At 44.0% G+C, this 22,130-nt stretch overlaps 1 protein-coding gene across 1 annotated transcript in view; it reads right to left on the bottom strand.

The window, feature by feature from the left end:
* Positions 1–22,130, bottom strand: part of mark3a (MAP/microtubule affinity-regulating kinase 3a) — a 236,405-nt gene that overhangs the window by 67,058 nt on the left and 147,217 nt on the right. The window contains 5 exon segments of the mRNA XM_038777504.1: positions 7,892–8,011; positions 10,262–10,498; positions 12,771–12,827; positions 21,467–21,498; positions 21,501–21,536. Of these exon segments, the coding sequence (XP_038633432.1) occupies positions 7,892–8,011; positions 10,262–10,498; positions 12,771–12,827; positions 21,467–21,498; positions 21,501–21,536 (482 nt within the window).

Here is a 22,130-nt window from a genome sequence, read left to right as displayed (position 1 = left end):
TTCTTTACACAATGTGTATTCAAGATTTAGCTGCTTTATTCTAGGGTGGGCGCTGTTGGCTGGGGTGAGGAAAGCAGAATATTCAGTGATTGTTACCTCAGATCATGCTCCACATTGGGTGGATGTGGTCCTGGAAAAGGGGCTGGCACAGAGACCCGCGTAGAGGTTGGATGTGGGGCTATTGGTGGACCCAAATTTTTGTGCAAAGATGGGAAAGGTGATCGAGGGTTATGTGGGGTTTAATAGGAATTGGGAGGTCTCATCGTCAGTGGTGTGGAAGCGATGATGGCGGTAGTGAGGGGCGAGATCATCTTGTTTAAGGTTCAGGTGGACAGGGAAGCAAGAGAGGAGCAGCAAAGGCCGGGAGAGGAAATGTTGGAGGTGGAGGTAAAGTAGGCGGAGGATCCTATTCCAGATCTTCTGGTTAGGAGAAAGGAGTTACAGGGAGGGTTTGTCCTTCTGTCCACAGGAAAGCGGGCGAAAGGGGCTGTGTACAAATATGGCGAGAAGGCCAGCCACTTACTGGCAGGCCAGCTCTGCCGGCAGGCGGCTGAGAGAGCGATTGTTTGGGTTCGGGATGAGGCAATGGAAGTTGGTGGCATGAGGCAGGTGAACAAGGCTTTCGAGAGTTTTATGTAAAGTTGTACAGGTTGGAGCCTCCGGAGGGCGAGTCAGACATCAGTGAGTTTTTGGGGTGGTTGGACAGTCCTGAAGTAGGAGAGGACAGGGTTGGAAGAGCCAGTGGTGATGGAAGATGTGCGGATGGCGATAGGAAAGATGCAGATGGGTAAGGCAACGGGGTTGGATGGTTTCCCAGAGCAGTTTTATAAAAAGCTTTGGATAGGCTGGCATCACTATTGGTGGAGAAGTTTGAGGAGGCGGTGGCTAAGGAGGCACTGCTGGTGCTTCGGTTGGAGGAGTGCCTCCCGAAGGTGATTGGGGAGGATCAGACGGGGTTCGTAAAGGCAAGCAGTTGTCGTTGAATGTGTGGCGTTTGTTGAATGTGGTGCTTTCTCCGGCAGAAGGGAGGGAGGTGGTGGCGTTTGACTATGTGGAGTGGATATAGAACATAGAACTGTTCAGTACAGTTCAGAACACAGTACAGGCCCTTCAGCCCACAATGTTGTGCCGAACTAGTCTAAAACTAAGATCAAATCAACCTACTCCCAATCATTCTAGTGCACCCCATATGCCTATTCAATAACCGCTTGAAAGTTCCTAAAGTGTCCGACTCCACTACCATAGCTGGGAGTGCGTTCCACGCCCCAACCACTCTCCGAGTAAAGAACCTACCTCTGACATCCCTCCCATATCTTCTACCACGAACCATATAGTTATGCCCCCTTGTAACAGCTACATCCACCCGAGGAAAAAGTCACTGAATGTCCACTCTATCTACTATCCCTCTCATCATCTTATACACCTCAATTAAGTCATTTCTCATCCTCCTTCGCTCCAATGAGAAAAGCCCGAGCTCCCTCAACCTTTCCTCATAATACCTACCCTCCAATCCAGGCAGCATCCTGGTAAATCTCCTTTGCACCCTTTCCAATGCTTCCACATCATTCCTATAATGAGGTGACCAGAACTGCACACAATACTCCAAATGTGGTCTAACCAAGGTTTTGCAGCATAACCTCACGGCTCTTAAACTCAATCCCCCTGTTAATAAATGCTCACACACTATAGGCTTTCTTCACGGCTCTATCCACTTGGGTGGCAACTTTCAGAGATTTATGGACATGAACTCCGAGATCTCTCCGCTCCTCCACATTCTTCAGAATCCTGCCGTTAACCCTGTAATCCGGATTCAAATTTGTCCTACCAAAATGAATCAAATGAAGTGGAGCTATTTATTTGTAGTATTGGATAGATTTTGGATTTGCCCCAAATTGGTGGCGTGGGTTAAACTGCTGTATACGGATCCGAAGAAGAGTGTGCGCACGAATGAGGTGAATTCGAAGTACTTTCCATTACATAGGGGAACGAGGCAAGAGTGCCCTCCTGTTTGCGCTGGCGATAGAGCCCTTGGCCATAGCTCTCAGGTGCCTGGATAAATGAAATAAAACGTTGGTGGTAGTGGGGGTGGGTTGTTGCCATTGCCATTTTGGGTGGCAATTATCCACTTTACGTACTTGGGAGTACAGGTGGCTCGGAATTGGGCACGGCTCCAAAATTGAGGGTAGGGTCAAGGTGGATTTATTGAGGTGGGGCAACCTTCTACCAACGTTGACAGGTGGTTGAGATGATCATTTTGCCGTGGTTTTTATTTCAGTGCCAACCAGTCTTTTTGCCAAAAATATTTTTTATGGAGGTGTTGTATGTGTGGGCAGATAAGGACGACGACAGTCAGGGGGTCTGGCCCTTCCAAACATGATCATAGAAACATGGAATTTACAGTGCAGAATGAATGAAAGTCGCTTATTGTCACAAGTAGACTTAAAATGAAGTTACTGTGAAAAGCCCCTAGCTGCCACATTCCGGCGCCTGTTCGGGGAGGTTGGTACGGGAAGGAGGCCATTCAACTCATCGACTCTGCACCAGCCCTTGGAATGATCACCCTACTTAAGCCCACGCCTCCACCCTATTCCCGTAGTCCGACCTAACCTTTTTGGCACCAGGGGGCAATTTAGCATGGCCAATCCACCTAATCTGCGCATCTTTGGGCTGTGGGAGGAAACTGGAGCGCCCGGAGGAAACACAGGGGAGAAAGTGCAAACTCCACACAGTCATCCAAGGATGGAATTGAACCCGGGTTCCTGGTGCTGTGGGGCAGCAGTGCAAACCACTGTGCCACCTGGCTGCGAACACAGAGAAGGTGCGAGGCTGGAGTTTTGTGGGCAAGGATGGAGGCAGGCTCTTTTAAGGGGTAGGGGTTGCGGGCGCTGGCAACGGCTCTGCTCCCATTTGCCCCAGGGAGTTGGTGGTGATGGCCACGTGGAAAATATGGAGGCAATTCGGCAGCACTTTAGGTTAGGGGCCTTCAGGTACATGCAGGTGTGTAATTTTTCTTTTCCAGTGGCACCACCCTACGTTGTTGGAGGGGGTGCTGCCGGTGATGGGACAGGAGGGGTTGTCATCTTGGCGATCTTTGGGAGGAATTTGGAGGAGGATATGGAATCGCTGGAGGGGGTTAATGCCAAATGGAAGGAGAAGCTGGGAATGGCGCTGGAGGAGGGGTTGTGGTCTGAGGTGCTGCAGAGGGTGAATGCCTCAACCTCGTGTGCAAGGCTGGGGTTGATACAGCTAAAGGTGGTCCATAAAGTACGTTTGGGAGGAGCCCGGCCAATCACACGCATATGTTCTGGTTCTACCCCAAGTTGGAGAAATTTGGAGGTCGTTCTTCAGCACCTTGTCAGCGGTCGTGCACATGGATTTGGAGCCCAGTCCCCTGGGGGCCATGTTTGGGGTGTTGGACTTGCCAGAACTGCAGACAGGAGCAGGGGCAGGTGTTTTAGCCTTTGCCTCACTGATCACGTGCAGGCAGATCCTGTTGGGGTGAAAATCAGTTGCTCCACCTTGTGCCTTGATGTAGCTGGGGTATCTAATGGGAGTTTTGTATCAGAAAAGGTGAAATTTGCTTTGAGGGGGGCGAGGGAGAGGTTCCACAAGAGATGGGGTTTGTTTGTACTACATTTCGAGCAGGTGGTTACCGTCAGCTGTTAAGATGCGGTGGGGCAAAATGTGGTGTTTGGTTGAGGTTACAGGGAGAGGGATGGGGCAGAGATGTTGGGGGGGGGGGGGGGGGGGGGAGGGGGGGAAATGTGTTTTTTCTTTGATATGTTGTGTGTTTAAAATGCTAAAATATCAAAAACTTGAATAAAATTTTCAAAGAAAAGGAATCTGCTTAATTACAACTACTCAATAGAACCTCAAACTGTGATAAAACAAGATATTTTTTTTAAAATAAGAAAGCAACTAAACTGAAGATTATTCTGATGCATGACCATTATTGGCCTAAATGTTTCGCATTGAATACAGTATGGTATCTGAAAAATAAAATTTAAATTCTGAAGAATCATATTTAACTCAAAATGTTTCTCTCTCCATAGATGCTGCCAGCCCTGTTGAATATTTCCAGCACTTTGGATTTTATTGCATAAGGATCTGCTCTTTTGTGATTAAACCACACAAACAAGTCATCAACGGTCTATCTTAGTTTCATGCTTCCATTTCCTATCTCATTTCTTTTGCACTCCTTCAAAGCATTCACTTTTCTTTTTGGTTTTCTAGAAACCTGAGATTTGAAAATGCCATGCTACTATACGATTAGCTTCTGAAACATTAATTCCTTCACACTTAATAACACACAGTTGCTTCCATAATGACAAATCATTGTGATGGTTTAATTAAGCCAAAGTGGACTTCAACAGTAACAACCATCAGAGGTGACTGAAAACCAGGTGAAACTTTTTGGCGTGTTGACCAAAAAATCCGAAACGATCAAAAAGTAAAAACCTCAAGTTCAAAATTTGGATCGTGTTCCATGTGCCTGGAGGTATCAAAGTCCAGTTACTGAGATCAAAATTTAGTTGTGAACTCAAACAAATTACTTCATTAGCACTTTCTCAAAATCGACATTTCGTTCTCTGCAAAGATGGCACAGTGGTTAGCACTGCTGCATCACGGCGCCGAGGACCCGGGTTGCTGTCCCTGTGGAGTTTGCACATTCTCCCCTTGCCTGCGTGGGTCTTACCCCACAACCCAAAGATGTGCAGGGTAGGTGAATTGGCAATGCTAAGTTGCCCCTTAATTGGGAAAAAAGATTTGGGCACTTCAAATTAAAAAATATATATATTTCCCTGCAAAGCATTGTGCTGTCTCATCTATGGGGAATTAACCTTCTAAAGCTCATTTTGATATAGCTACATGGCAAATAACGATTTGAATTTCTTACTGTTTCAAAATCTGTGATCACATATGAAAATAAGCAACACTCTCCCCTGAAAAAAAGGTCTCTGGCAATAAAGGTGTGCATAGGAGCTTTGTAGAAATCAATGTTTTTTGGTTAACATTCTGACATTCTACTAGAAGTTCAGTTTTACCAGAATTGCAGGGCTACTTTTGTAGTGCAGTGGGTTTGCTGACTAACTGCATTTTATATCCATTTAAAAAAAAAAAATTTAGAGTACCCAATTCATTTTTTCCCAATTAAAAGGCAATTTAGCATGGCCAATCCACCTATCTTGCACATCTTTGGGCTGTGGGGGTGAAACCCACACAAACACGGGGAGAATGTGCAAACTCCACACAGACAGTGACCCAGAGCTGGGATCGAACCTGGGACCATGGCACCATGAGGCAGCAGGGCTAACCCACTGCGCCACCAAGATGCCCTTTATATCCATTTCTTCCTTCTCTCCTGCTTGCCTTTACTCTAATCGAGGGTTTTTTCAAACCTTTTTTCCCTGGGACAAACTTTTTCAAATCGGCCAATCTTCGCGACACACGCCAGCCTGACCATCGTGGGCCACGCCGGGCCGACCATCGCGACACACGCCGCCCTGACCATCTCGACCCACGCTGGCCCGACCATCTCGACCCATGCCGGTCCGACCAACTCGACCTAAGCCAGCACGACCAACTCGACCCACGCCAGCACGACCAACTCAACCCACAACGGGCCGACCTTCGCAACCCACGACGGGTCGACCTTCGCAACACACGACGGGCCGACCTTCGCAACACACGACGGGCCGCCCTTCGCAACCCACGACGGGCCGACCGTCGCAACACACGACGGGCCGACCTTCGCAACCCACGACGGGCCGACCTTCGCAACCCACGATGGGCCGACCTTCGCAACCCACGCAGGGCCGACCATCGCTAGCCACGCCGGGCCGACCATCGCTAGCCACGCCGGGCCGACCATCGCTAGCCACGCCGGGCCGACCATCGCTAGCCACGCCGGGCCGACCATCGCTAGCCACGCCGGGCCGACCATCGCTAGCCATGCCGGGCCGACAATTGCGAGCCACCTCGGCCCGACCATTGCAAGCCATGCAGGGCTGACAATTACTAGACACGCCGGCCCGACCATCACGAGCCACGCCGGCCCGACCATCGCGAGCCACGCCGGCCCGACCATCGCAAGCCACGCCGGCCCGACCATCGCGAGCCACGCCGGCCCGACCATCGCGAGCCACGCCGGCCCGACCATCGCGAGCCACGCCGGGCCGACCATCGCAAGCCACGCCGGGCCGACCATCGCAAGCCACGCCGGCCCGACCATCGTGAGCACAGGGCTGACCATCGCGACCCATGCCGGGCCGACCATCGTGAACCACGCCTGCCCGACCATCGCGCGCCATGCTAGGCTGACCATTGCTAGCCACATCGGCCCAACCATCATGAGCCATGCCGGCCCGACCATCGCGACATACCATTTTTGCTTCCTTTAATGCAATAGGTGAGCTTGCTTGATCTTCACGTTTTCCCCTCTTTTCAAAATAAATTTAGAGTACCTAATTCTTTTTTCCCCCAACTAAGGGGCAATTTAGCATGGCCAATCCACCTAGCCTGCACATCTTTGGGTTTTGGGGGTGAGATCCATGTAAACTTGTGGAAAAAGTGCAAACTCCACATGGACAGTGACCCGGGGCTGGGATCGAATTCGGGTCCTCAGCGCCATGAGGCAGCAGTGCTAATCACTATGCCGCCCCGCACGATCTCACTTGCTTTGTCATTCAATGCTACATTTCTGCTAAGGGCTTCAGCTGATAATATAAGTTCTCACTGCATCCTTTGAAAAAAAATCAAGAGGTTTGTCCTCAAACTTACCATTTGAAGGTCTGTCATTGACGTATTTAGGGTTTTAAACATTTATTTGCCAGTCCATCCCAGCATATAACACACATGGGCTTTGCATCCTGATTTTTATTGGCACAATTAACAAAGTCATATCTCAAGAAATCATATTTATACTGCTTTGTTCCTGATTTCAGTTTCTTCTTAATGGATTGTTCACCAGAATCCCTGGAGCTCTGTATACAGCTCACACCAGCACTGCTTTGTCCTGCCAAGGACTCTCCTGAGTTGCTCTCCCCAGCAGATTCAGTTGTGAGATCCTGGCCTGTTTGTATCTCTGGCGCTCTCTTTCTTATTACAAAACAAACCATCTTCAGTCCTTTACAGTCTTGTTGCTTGCTTGCTGGAAGCTTCAAAATGGAGGAATCTCGCCTCCGTAATTTAGCCCCAAAGCATGGACGCACAGGTCGCGTGATGTCAGTAAATGTGCCGGGCTGGTGACATGCTCTCTGCCACTGCTTCTGGTTGGAAGACTTCATCTTTCGTATTTACAGGCCGGCATTCTTAACTTAAGAGCTGTAGCGGCCGCTGGTCACGTCTCACGCAATCGGGTACGCCGCAACCAATTGCTCCGCAACCCTCTCAACACCCGTCCACAACCCAGTTTGCAAAACCCTGCTCTAATCTCTTTCACATGTCGAAATGCTTTCATCTTGCATTCTACTTTTAGATTTCAGTGCCTGTATCCCTCCTGCTAATTTTGAGTATGCCAGCATGAAAGTGAAGACGCTTGTTTTTAAAAAAAGAGGGTAGCTAACCTGTAGCCCACTAAATACACCCTTTTCCTATGTAAATATTTATATAATGTAGCAAGATGTGTGCAACAGAAATACATTTGTCTATTTGCCTACACTTCCTATTGTTAAAACATTTAAGGCTGGCACTGTACAAAAGACAAAGGAGTAAGAACACAATGTTTTCAGTAATTACCTATTTTTAAGGACAGTTCAACAATATAAATCTACCACAATCTGTGTATTTGAGAAAAGGCAGGCTGTTAGTTTTTACAAATACATCTAAATAGTTGTGAGACAAAATTTCACCATGCCAATGGAACATAAGTAATGCAATCAGGGTTTCGTACCTCTAGTGTGCCTCTTTTAGAAGGATTGAGCACAAGAAAGCGTTTAAGGAGGTTTTCACAGTCCGTAGACATGTAAAAAGGAATCCGGTATTTCCCTCTGAGCACCCTTTCCCTTAGTTCCTTTAATACAAAATTCAACATAATTAACATCTTACTGAACATTGTAACTACTTTTCGAATTTAATAAAGATTCAGAATGCCTCTGAAGTATATATATGCAATGATTTATTGCTTAGATTTGTAATTTTTCTCTTGAGGCACCAAGATCACCTCAATACAGTCTAGGGATCAAATGTTGCACCTTTTTAGACTGTACATTCTGTAGAATATCACGTCATCAACGATCTTCGGCAATATAGAATTTAAAGGAAAAGTTAAATAGACAAACATACATTTATTAATTACTCTCCGCCGTGTATATTATTGTTTTATTAATTTTTTTAAAAAGAGTCCGTGCAATCAAACTTCTTAGAAACATATAATAACATTAACCCTTGGCTTGTATCTTTTGCCTTTTTGCATATAAGACCATAAGACATAACAGCAGAATTAGGCCACTTGGCTCATCGAGTCTGCTCCGCCATTCAATCATGGCTAATATTTTCTCATCCCCATTCTCCTGCCTTCTCCCCAAAACCCCTGGTGGTCACTGCTCCCTAAGAGTTCCTTCACCTTAAGTTCCCTAATCAAGTTTGCCTCATTAAACATCACCAAATCCAGAATTGCCTGTTCCCTAGTAGGCTCTGTCACAAGCTGCTCCAAAAAAACATCTCTTAGACATTCCACAAATTCCATTTCTTGGGATCCACTACCAACCTGATTTTCCAAATCCACCTGCATATTGAAGTCCCCCATGATTATTGTAATATTACCTTTTTTACATGCCTTTTCTACCTCCTGATTTATTTTCTGCCCCGCATCCTGACTACTGCTAGGGGCCTGTATATAACTCCCAACAGGGTCTTTTTACCTTTGCGATTCCTCAACTCTACCCACAGAGATTCTACGCCTTCTGTTCCTATATTGCTTGTGCTATCGATTTAACTTAATTCCTTACTAACAATGCAACCCCGCCCCCATTGCCCATCTGCCTGTCCTTTCAATAGGACATATATCCTTGGATATTGAGATCCCAGCCCTGATCCCCTTGCAGCTACATCTCTGTGATGCCCACAACATTGTACCGGCCAATTTCAATGTGCGCAACAAGCTCATTTACCTTGTTCCGTATACTGCACGCATTTAGGTACAACACCCTCAATCCTGCATTGGCCACCTCCCTTTTCACACTCTCCTCAGTCACTGTACCCTGTACTGTGGCCCTTTATGATTTTTGACTATGGCTTCTCTGCCTTACTCTTTCCCCCTTACTGCTTTTTGTTTCTGGCCTGTGCTCAGGACAGGAAATGTGACACCATTTAAAACAGGCACTAATGAAGTATGGAGGGTTTGGGATAATTTTTAAACATATGAACAGGGAATGTTTTGCTACAGAAAGGAGTCGTGATAAAGACCCTACATTGAAATGAAATGAAAATCGCTTATTGTCACGAGTAGGCTTCAATGAAGTTACTGTGAAAAGCCCCTAGTCGCCACATTCCGGCGCCTGTCCGGGGAGGCTGGTACGGGAATCGAACCGTGCTGCTGGCCTGCTTGGTCTGCTTTAAAAGCCAGCGATTTAGCCGAGTGAGCTAAACCAGATCCTAAACAATATGAACAATGTTCCTAAACAATAAGCAAACAACTTTCTCTACAGGTGTTGCCAGACCTGCTGAATATTTCCAACACTTTGTGTTTACCTAAATATTGCTTAAAACTAAGAGAACAAAATCCTCTCTACATAAACGATGCTAAACAATCATGTGGTAAACAAAGACAGATAGTGATACCTAGAAAATTTGTAATATATGCAGAAAGTAATCTAATGCAATAATATAATGGAGTCAATTCGGGCGGCACGGTGGTTAGCACTTCTGCCACACGGTTTCGAGGACCCGGGTTTAATTCTGACCCCGGGTCACTGTCTGTGTGGAGATTGCACATTCTCCCAGTGTCTCCCACAACCCAAAGATGTGCAGGGTAGGTGGATTGGCCATGCTAAATTGCCCCTTAATTGGAATTTTAAAAAAATGTTTCAGGCAATTTATTACTGTGAAGTTTGTCTTGGAACTGAATATAGAACAAGTAAAAGTGGCTAGAAAATGAAGTGCTAACTTGATGTAACCAAGTAGTTCCAGAAGCTTTTGTCTCATGGTGTCAGTTTCAAATGCATTACATAAAATTAGGCAGTAAAACAAAGCTGAAAAAAATCATTACAAGGTCATTTATTTCATAAAGTTAGAGCTTTTAAGTAAAAAAAAACTGAGTTACCTTCAAGTTCTGTCCATCAAATGGCAATGAACCGCTGACTAATGTGTAAAGTATAACACCTAAACTCCAAACATCTACTTCAGGCCCATCATATTTCTTCCCTTGGAAGAGTTCTGGGGCAGCATATGGTGGACTTCCACAGAATGTGTCCAGTTTATTGCCAACTGTAAACTCATTGCTGAAGCCAAAATCTGCTATTTTAATATTCATATCTGCATCTAGCAGAAGATTTTCAGCCTACATTTGAAAGATATTGCAAATGATTAAACCATAAATGAAAAACATGCATATTAAAGTATATATAGGTTTTCAGTATCAGTCATCTAATCCAATACAACTTTAAATATAACAGCTTTGTTTCTTAGCACCCAAGGGTGAAACAAAAACATATATGATGCACTGATCTTAATATTAAGCTGAAGAAGAAGCTACACAACAAAGGAAACTATAATAACTTTCCTCAGTTTATTTAAAGAGAACAGTATCATGCTGGGCAGAGAGGAGACATTTAAATTCAAAATAATTTCACAGATAATACTGGAATAAAGTAAAGCCATCATAATCCCAGATGACCTTGGGTTGCTTTCCCTTTTAAGGGGGAGAGCTGACTGCTGGCGATTTAACCTGAGGATTACCACACCGCAGGCGAGGGGCAAGGTTGAGAAGGAGCTTTCAAGTATAACCTCAGCCGGTATAGGAATTAAACACACGCTGTTGGCCTTGCTCTGCATCGCAAACCAGCTGTCCGGCCAACTGCGCCCAAAGAGAAAATGTTAAAATAATGTTTACACCTGAGACAATGTTTCCCCTTCTGTTACTGGAAATGCACCCTGAGAGAAACCACAATCAAATCTCGTGGATAGAAAATATTGGATAACATCTGACTAGTCCAACTTTTTTCTGTGCACTACTGAGCTAAGTGAACACTGCATCCTTTTTTTTTTATAAAATGTTTTTTATTGAGTTTTCATATTTTATATCCAACAAATTACAAATTATTAGAGAGAAAAAAAACGCAAAAATTAACATGTATATTTACAGGTAAGCATCTTCATAATAACAACTGTGGCCGCCCCCTTTAGCCGGCATACATATTTTACATTCCCCAATATGGCCGAGGCACATGTTTATAGGCATTTATTTACAGTTGGTTTTGGGCCTTAGCTAGCCATCAAACCCCCATAACGAACCCGTAGCCCGCCCCCCCCCCCCCCCCCCCCCCCGCCCCGCCCCGGCTACCTTCCCCCGATTCCCGTCCATTTTCCCTTGATTCTTGGCCACCCGACTATTCTTCCTCTTGTACGTTGGCCACAAACAGGTCCCGGAACAATTGCATGAATGGCTCCCACGTTCTGTGGAAGCCGTCGTCTGACCCTCGGATGGCGAATTTGATTTTCTCCATTTGGAGAGATTCCGAGAGGTCGGACAGCCAGTCTGCAGCTCTGGGCGGTGCTGCTGACCGCCAGCCAAACAGGATTCTACGGCGGGCGATCAGGGAGGCAAAGGCAAGGGCGTCCGCCCTCCTCCCCAGGAATAGATCTGGCTGGTCTGAAACCCCCACTGCATCCTTCTCAATCCTTAACAGTACTTGCTGCAGCAGAACAAAATTTAAAAACCACAGCTGAAGGAAGAATCAAATCCCAGGAAGAATCAAATCCCTGTTTAATTGAATATCAGCTGGCTAAAATGAGTTATCTGAAGGTATCTTTTCTAGATAGAGACAAGGAACAGTGGAACTTCATGACAATTGATTATGACGACAGGCTTTTGGGCAGAATCTATTCTTTATGAAAAGAAGGATCTCCTTGGGATCGAGGTCACTCAAATATTTCACATCTGGCAAAGAAGCTCAAAAAGGAGCCAGCTGCGACAGACTTGATAATCTGCTACCGAGAACAGGCAAGTTTGCAGTATTCCTGTTGATGACTGATAAGCTAGCGTGGATCACTAATAGAACTTCAAGTAGTAGATCTATCACATTGGGCTGAGTTTCCAGATAACCTTGCAAGTCATACATGATTTATGGTTCTAGCTGACAAGCAGAGGAAAGCAGCTCTGATAAATGGGCTGATTGGACGTCAGTACTGTAGCATGGAATCCTTAAGACATAGTTCTGCTAGCTTGCACCCAATTTCTCTGGACCTGGGCAAAGGGGATGTGTCCCTCTGGAGAGAAGGAATGCAAACACCATTTTGGCAGAAATTCTGCAGGTGGGTATAAATTTCTCAGTAGCTTCATTCAGAGCTCAAAAGATTGCTTATATCTTTGGAAAAGGACACATAAAGCTCCAAAAATAGGAAAAGACTCACACTTTGATAAACTTTTCACAGAATTTGTATGCACAGAAAACACAGATTCAATGTCACCTTCACATATGAATTAGAAAGAGCGGGAAAAGGTATCGATGTAAATTTAATTTTACACCATAAAAGATGAAAAACCAATCGCATTTTAAGTGAGCGTTTTACAAGAAGCTGATCACTTTGCATTTAACTGAAGTAGGACTTACCTTAAGATCTCGGTGTACAATTTGTTTTTGATGACAGTACTGCACTGCAGACACTATCTGTTACAAACGAAAACACCAACTGGTTAGTGATACCAGGAGTTATACATCTGCAAGATCCTTATTTAACAGAAAGCTTCACATCACATGCAAGCTCATGATTTTTTCTACGTCAAACACAATGGACCGAATTTTACTGGCTCCCAGGTGGCAGAAAAGGAGGTAGAGAGGACCAGAAAAATAGCAGTAAACCTTGTCCAAGCTGCTCCCTGAAGGAGTCCCACTCTCAGAAAGATATCCCAGCAGTAAGCTGCGAGGTGGAATAGGTGCCTATGCCAATCAGACAGGCTGCTAATTTGAATAATTAAAAGCCGGTCAATTTGCTAGTCATGGATGCGCCATGGCTTAAAGAGCGAGCCGAGGGACAGTGGAGGCCATCCCCGTGGATGGGCTGTCTCTCCATCCAGCAGGGTCTACTGTTTTTGACTCCCTAAATTTTTATTTTTATTTACCTGTTGGAGGGTGCCTCAATTTCGAGATGCCCCTGGGGTTTCCAACCTGCTGCAGCCGCACCCACCTCTTTTGGTGATGCTGTTGAGGCTTCGGAGCGCCTGTCTCTCTGATTGGGCAGAAGCATCGGGAGCTGTCTGCTAATTGATGTCAGGCCTGGAGATCACCACTTAGAGGGATAACTGGAATGACTGTGGTAAAATTGTTCACCTGGTCCTGCCGCCAGCAAATATGGACTCTGGACCAATTTTATTTGCCTGAATTTGGGATCCCAAACCCGTAGTAAAATACTTTCCAAAAATTAAGCATGTTGAGTTACTTCTGTCTGTCACATGCTTCCATATCTAAATCAAACTTATTTTCTGTCATGTGTTATGATCCTAAACCAGACCCCAACAGTTGCTGGGACACCGGACAGAACCTCCAATATTTAATTTAATTTGTAAGACTGTGAGGAAAGGATACATCGTTCCAAGAGTGATTCCAAAATAGGGATATGGTATATTAAAACGGGCAGCGCCGAGGACCCAGGTTCAATCCCGGCCCAGGGTCACTGTCCGTGTGGTGTTTGCACATGTGCAGGGTAAGTGGATTGGCCATACTATATGGCCCCTTTGATTAGAAAAAATATAATTGGGTACTTCAAATTTAAAAAAAATGTTATATTAAAACAAACGTTATTTACTAATGCAGGGTGAAAATACAATTATCACCCACCCAAGAAAAATGCTTACAATTACCCTGGTAAACAATGTTTAACAATAAAATGAAACACTGAATTCTAACTGCCATCTTTTATCTTCACTCAAGCAAAACCCATCTCAGGTCTCTAATTATCTGCTCCCCAGTGAACCACCTTTTTTTAAAAAAATGTAGAGTACGCAATTCATTTTTTCCAATTAAGGGGCAATTTAGCGTGGCCAATCCACCTAGCCTGCACATCTTTGGGTTGTGGGGGCGAAACCCACGCAAACATGGGGAGAATGTGCAAACTCCACACGGACAGTGACCCAGAGCCGGGATCAAACCTGGGATCACGGCGCCGTGAGGCAGCAGGGCTAACCCACTGTGCCACCGTGCTGCACTTGAACCATCTTTATATAAACAAAAGCCCATTAGCCTAACTTCTGGTAAGTAATATACATGGTTGGAATGAATGATGATCTCAATTTTACGATGCTTTATTTGCACCTTTGTAGCCAAAATATCTGGCTGACTTTCAATGCAGAATTTTTAAAACTGTTACTGCAGCAGTCACCTCCAGACCCTAACCTAGTCCGTAACCCTTACTGCACCCAAATACATACAATACAATATATTTGAAATTCCTACATTCATCACGCAAGGCAAAAACTTCTGCTAAGTGGTGTATTTCCACATTCCTAAATATAGGTTTGAAATGTAGACTGTATGCTTTGAATTAGTTTCGTCTAGTTATGGAATTACAATGCATGAAAGCCTCAAGAGTCTGGAAATGGGAGAAGTAGAACAATAAAAGTCCAGAAACAAAACAGAATTTCAAAGCAAAGAGATAAAAGAGAACAGAAAAACAAGGTAACGGCTACGAAAGACTACCGTTCTTTAGCAGCAAAGTTCATCTATCACTTCATTAACATATAATGTACCATTCTGTGACCTCGACAGTATAATATCAAATGCTCAATGTGTTTTCATATTCTCAGCAGGGTGAGTAAAAAGGCCACAGAAGATCATGAAAACAGAATGCAGAGGATAATCTAAATGCAGTTCTATATACACTGAATTTGGCAGAAACAAGGATTTAATGTTTAGATAAATTAAATTAAATTCAATAAGCAAATTTGGGTGTAAATAGAAAATTTACTGTACAGAGACAGATGTATTTTTAATGAATTATTATCACACATGGTACATGAATATTGTGTTAGTGACTTTATTAGCAAAGATTTACTGATGAGAGCCAAGTAATTTAGAGTAGAGGCAGTGGGAAAACACATGCTACATTGTGAAAATGAAAGCTAAGCAAATTGATTTATTCTAACTTCTCTGCTTAAGTACTGTCATTTTCACCCCAGAAATCACCCAAATCTTTTTCTCTAGCTTCTCTCACTTCAAGTCCAAGATGAAGACAATGAATGAATGTACTTTCGTGTCCAAAATTTAAAGCCATCTAAATAATCCCTACTTCCTCGTCTGACAACCCAGCAAATTTCCATTCACTCCAAATTCTCTTTCCTGCTTTCTATCCAACCAAGTTAGCATCCACATCATTCTCTGTCATGTATCCAACAGCCTTCAACACACTCATGTTGCCCTACCTGCTCTTTCAATTCTCTTTGGTCCCAATTCATGACCACCCAACTTGCATTCAGCACACTGTGAGCAGCACGGTAGCACAGTGGTTAGCACTGTGGCTTCACAGCGCCAGGGTCCCAGTTTCGATTCCCCACTGGGTCACTGTCTGTGCAGAGTCTGCACGTTCTCCCCGTGTGTGCGTGGGTTTCCTCCGGGTGCTCCGGTTTCCTCCCACAGTCCAAAGACGTGCAAGTTAGGTGGATTGACCATGATAAATTGCTGTTAGTGACCAAAAAGGTTAGGAGGGGTTATTGGGTTAAGGGGATAGGGTGGGTGAGGGCTTAAGTGGGTCGGTGCAGACTCGATGGGCCTAATGGCCTCCTTCTGCACTGTATGTTCTATGCACACTGCTTGTGAAATTTGATACGACTCTATCCTTGAAAAATTGTTGTTTTCTCTTCTGAATCAAGCTTCTCTAATCTAGATTCTATGCTGCTCAGCACTGATTACATTGTTCAGTCAAAAACAGCATCCCATGTAATTGTGGCTTTCAGTATCTCCTCATCCTCTCTGCTGCATTTGACATGCTTGACATTCAACAACCTCTTGCAATTCTATAGCCCCATTCAAGTAGGAAAACATTTCAAGTTATGTAATCAGACAAACATGGGCGTTGAACTCGAGAAGGAAAGATTTGGAGTGAAGGCTAACAACAAAGAGATGGGTTTTGAGGGGGGGGGGATTGAAACCGTTAGGCAGGGAGTTCCAGAGCATGGGGGCCTAGCACTTGGAAGGGGCTGTTTGAGCATTGCGGGAGATGGGAGGATGTCCAGCATGTGCTGCACATCCCCAAGTTCCCTCAAGAGGATGGTGGTGTGCCACCTTCTTACACCGCTGTAGTCCATTTTGTATAGTTACATCCACACTAATGTTAAGGAAGGTATTTCCGGAATATGGGCACAGAGGGGAACTTGCAGATGGCTTTCCCATGAGTCTTCTGCCCTTGCCCTTCTCACTATTAGGGGTCAAGTGCTGTGGAAGGAGGCTTGCAATGCATCTTGTAGATTGCACACACTGCTGTCACTATGTGCCCGTGGCGGAGGGAGTGAATGTTTAAGGATGTGCCATCGATTAAGCGGGTTGATTTGTTCTAAATGATGTTGGTGCTGTTGGATGCTGCACTCATCACAAGCAAACTGAAAGCATTCCATCACACTCCTCATGTGCCTGTAGATGATGGACAGGCTTTGAGGAGTCAGGTGGTGAGCTACTCACCATAGAATTCCTAGCCTCTGATATGCTCTTGCAGCCACAGTATTTATATGGCTGGTCCAATTCAGTTTCAGAGCACTGGTAATCTCTAGGCCTAGAATGTTGATCACAATGTGGAGATGCCGACATTGGGCTGGGTTGGGCACAGTAAGAAGTCTTACAACACCAGGTTAAAGTCCAACAGATTTGTTTTGAATCACTAGCTTTTGGAGCACAGCTCCTTCATCAGATTCCGAACACTAGTGATTCGAAACAAACTTGTTGGACTTTAATCTGGGTGGTAAGACTTCTTAGAATGTTGATGGTGAGGGATGTGTGATGGTAGTATTGTTGAATGTCAAGGGAAGGTGGCTAGATTCACTGTTGTTGACTTCAATTTTGCTAAGATTCTTGAGAGCGTTTATACAGCCAGAGGAAGGAACAAAGGGAGCATTCCCTCCGTGATGCTCTGATCCACTCAGTCACCCCAACACCCCTTTTACTTCCCACTTGCCCTTTACCTCCTTCCTTCTCCAAGGCCCTAAACACTCCTGCCATGTGAAACTGTGATTTGCACTTCTTTCAATTCAGTGTACTGTATTCCCTGCTAATGATGTGGACTCCTCTATACTGTGTGACCACTTTGTGGAACATCTCCATTCATTGCGCCAGGTTTCTTCTAGTCGTCTGTCATTTTAATTCTCTACCTTGCTCTCATTCTGATTTTTCTGACCTCGGCCTCCTGCATTGTCCCATGAAGCTCAATGCAAGTGAGGAACGGCATCACATCTTTCGACTTGGTGCACTACCACCCAGACTCAAAATTGAATTCAACAATTTTAGATCATGATCTCTGTCCCTGTTGTGTTTACTTTTTCTCTGCTTGTTTTGTTCTTTTTTCTCTTATTTCTCATTCTTATTTTCCTTTTTTTGCCTTTCATGATTCTGCTATTCAATCTCCTCCAGGCACATTTTATGTTTCTTTACTTGTCCCATTGCCACCTTTTGGTCTTACACCATTAACTCTTTTTAAAAATAAATTTCGTTACTCTGGGTAAACTTTCTTTTCCAATTGAGGGGCACTTTTTTTTAAAATTTAGAGTACCCAATTATTTCTTTCCAATTAAGGGCCAATTTAGCATGATCAATCCACCTAACCTGTACATCTTTGGACTGTGGGAAGAAGCCGGAGCACCTGGAGGATGCCCACGCAGGCATGGGGAGAAAATGCAAACTCCAGACAGTCATCCAAGGCTGGAATTGGACCCGGGTCAATGGTGCTGTGAGGCAGCAGTGCTAACCACCGTGCCACCCCATGTTAAACTTAATTTCTCTCTCTACAGATACTGCCAGAGCTGCTGATTACTTCCAGTATTTTTTGGTCTTATTTCAAATTTCCTGCGTGGCACGAAATGAGCAGAGTTTTGGGTGTGTTAAAATTTATAAAACAAGTTGATGAAATGTCAGCTAGCAGAAAATTTTAATATTTCGCTCTGTATATGACACGGACTGATTGAGGGTTTCAGCAGCACATGGACTAAGACAGAGGTGGAAGCAGCTGATATTATAGAAGTGGAAGCAGGAGGTCTGAGTGATTGAGAGGATATAAAATGAATTCTATAGCGAGGTTGCCAAAAGCTTGAGACCGTGGCCAGGAAGGGAATAGAATTGAGGTAGCACTGTCATTATTGTTGCACTTGCATTCAAAACACTTCAGATAGGTTTACTTAATATGCAGGCTTAATTAAATATGTCTCAGAGACATAACAACAAAGAGTCTATTGATAAGCTGAATGTATTTGAGATGTGGACAGAGGATGTGTGAATCTCCTATAGAGACCGAAAGTGTAATGAGGAAGTACTGGAAATGGTTGGAGAAAAGAGGAAATTAGTGCATAAATGTCAAAGAGAAAGACACAATGTAGTGGTGCAGTGGTTAGCAATGCTGCCTCACGGCGCCGAGGGACCGGGTTCGATCCCAGCTCCAGGTCACTGTACGTGTGGAGTTTCCACATTCTCCCCAAGTTTGCCTGGGTCTCACTCCCACAACCCAAAGAGTGGCAGGGTAGGTGGATTGGCCACGCTAAATTACCCCTTAATGAGGAAAAAAAAGAATTGGGTATTCTAAAATTTAAAAAAAGGAAGATAAAATGTTTGGGTCACTTCATTAGACCAGATGGTTGGAAGGAAAAAATTGATGGAAAATGAATGAGGGGGAAGCAGGGGAGAAAACGGATGCCGGATCTAATGGACTGGATGTAATGTGGGAATGTATAAGGCCAGCACAGGAGAGACAGAGGTGGCGATCCCTTGATGAAGGTGATGGCACCAACAAACAAATCAAATAAAAGTTTCATACACATTATCAACTACTATGAAGAATATACAGATATCATGAAATCATGTCACAATCATCTACAACTGAATATTCCAGTCTACTCTCAAAGAAAGCTGCTAACCGAATTGCAGGAAATGTTAAGGGACTGTTATTTAGTTCAATGACAGCTTGGAGTACAAATTTCTACCCTTTGCCCACAAGTGTGTCTAAATTATGAAATTATCATGCAAAAGTCTTGCTATTTTCTGTCAGTTGAAGTTCAACATATACTTTGCACGGCAACATAATACCTCTTACATACAAATTCAAAGTAGGCAGTCCCAAATAAAAATCCACAGAGATTCATTCAGTTTAATCCAAATATGATTACTTACAGGTTCTATAATAGTAAACCAGATTTTGGCGCAAAATTAAGTGAATGTTAATCTGTAACATGCTTACGTCATTAAGTATTTTCTATCATTTTTGTGTGTTCATATCATTTTTCCGTCCTTATAAATTTTAGAAAAACATGCAGTCAAATATTTTCATCCTATGTCAATTTTGATGTCCCCCAAAAAAGGAATCTATAGGCTAGGTGGCACCGTAGCACTATTGTTTCAGAGCTCCAGGGTCCCAGGTTTGATTCCCGGCTTGGGCTACTGTCTGTGCGGAGTCTGCACAGTCTCCCCTGTGTCTGCATGGGTTTCCTCCGGGTGCTCCGGTATCCTCCACAAGTCCCGAAAGGCGTACTGTTGGGGAATTTGGACATCTCGAATTTGTACCCGAACAGGCATCGGAATGTGGCGACTAGGAGCTTTCACAGTAACTTCATTGCAGTGTTAATGTAAGCCTACTTGTGACAATAGAGATTATTATTATAACCTATGCTTTAGAATACTGTATTCATTTTTTTAACAGACTGAGTGGCCATATATTACCTGAGCCAGAATAGTGTTCTGCATGCACCATTTTTTTAACCCTATATTCCACCTTTGGTGCGCTTTTCACAGTTACTACTAATGTTAAATACAGGATAGAATGCTCTTTAGTCAGGTGTTCCTGCATATGTTGTAAGGAGAGCAGATGGCCAAAATAGTTTCATTCATTTTTTCAAACAAAAGTTTTAAAAGAAGCCTTTTTACGCATACTGAACCTTAAACTAAACAACAGTAGATGCTGGAGATCAGAAACAAAAAAAATGGAATAGGTAGAAACAACAATCAGGACAGGCAGTGTCTATATAGAAAACAGACAAGTTGACGTTCCAAATTTGGACACTTCAAAAGAACCTTCTCATTAAGAGCCCACACCTGAAAATGGTGAAACATCTGTTAACTTGACAGATGCTGCCTGACCATGGGCATTTCCCAGGATTTCATGTTTGTACGAATCTAATCTTGCTCGTTTAGTTAATCTCCTGATCAAAATGGTTAGATTCTCATGATTGTCCACATAAGCAGGTCCAAGAAGAATTTATTGGGCCTCAGTTTAATTCTATATTTAGTTCAAAACTGGAACTTTTTCCATTTTTGTGTTCAAGATTAAAATGCAAATAAAATTAAATGGAAAGGTCACAAAATTCCATGTTCCTCAAATATAATGTTGCAGAAGTTATTTATAATCAATATTTTATTCTACGGTTCTAGTTATATAGAACTATCAAAGAACTGTCTTCTTTTCTGTAAGGTAGGGCATTTCCATTCATCAACATTTAATATAACATCGTCATTATTGTCACAAGTAGGCTTACATTGACCCTGCAATGAAGTTACTGTGAAAATCCCCTGGTTGCCACACTCCGGTGCCTGTTCGGGTGAACTGAGAACGTCCAATTACCCGATAGCATGTCTTTCGGGACTTGTGGAGGAAACCGGAGCACCTGGAGGTACCCACGCAGACACGGGAGAGGCGTGGGAATCGAAACCTGGGACCCTAGTGCTGTGAAGCACAGTGATAGCCACTGTGCTACTGTGCCATCTCAGGAGTAAAGAAAAGAAAAGAATGGCAATCAACTTGATTGCTGACCATTTGCCAAAATTAGGCAGCAGATTAAAGGATATGCACCAACAATTTCCTTAAAATTTGCCTTTGCAGTTCTACTTTTATGTACTGTACATTGCTAAATGTAACCCCATTCATCTTTTAGATGCACTCAGTACGGAGACAGTGGCGTAGATTTTGAAATCCAGACAGAGTTAAGATAAGCAGCCTATTTATTGTTTCTTTGTCAGGTACTTTGCACACATTTATACATTAGCTAAATTTACTCAAGCCCTTTCAACTAATCCTTGGTTTTAGTGTTCAATTTTCTACGTCAACATCCAAAACAAATATGAGTATATACCTGTCTAAATTTAGCTCTTGCCTCCTTTTCTTCATTCTTCCATGTGCAACCAAGTAGGTCAACACCTCTCCTGAAACAGAATAAAGTTCAAATAATAATGGAGCAATTGATAATTTAATAATCTGTGGTTATTTTGACAATAAAAAAATAAGGTGCAACAGCCATAGAGCAGGGGGAGGGAGAGCCACAGACGAGCCACAGAGCGTAAACTGAACATGTGTAACACAAAAATGTGAAAACAAATAAAAACATTATTAAAAAAGTCAGCAAAATTAAAAAAAAAGATGTTATAGACAGCCACCCTCGGGTAGCAATTGCAGCATTATTTCGTCTGGCTATAGCCAATCAGAGACAGTGGCCGGAATCTTGCAGTGGCGATGAGGTCCTCGGCTGCTTGATGGGAACTGGCAGAAGCCCCACATTGCCTCTTTAGGAAAAAGCCCACACATCCAGTTCCACACAGTCCACTTGCCAGTCCAGCGGCAGGCCTTCCCATGGGATAAAGGTCCTGCCTGCTGAGAGTTGCCAGCTATGTCAGAGAATTCCCCAGCCTGGCTGTGAAGAAGACACTGAGACTAGGATGCTTTGGTAGGCACTGTTTATTGCTCAGCACAGATCTTACTTCTCCCCCCCACACCATCATCACAATGATGGTTGCTCTTCT

Source organism: Scyliorhinus canicula, chromosome 2 (assembly GCF_902713615.1).
Source record: "Scyliorhinus canicula chromosome 2, sScyCan1.1, whole genome shotgun sequence".
Taxonomy (NCBI): domain Eukaryota; kingdom Metazoa; phylum Chordata; class Chondrichthyes; order Carcharhiniformes; family Scyliorhinidae; genus Scyliorhinus; species Scyliorhinus canicula.
Note: the sequence above shows the minus strand (reverse complement) of the source record. Positions and strands in the feature narration are given on the sequence as shown.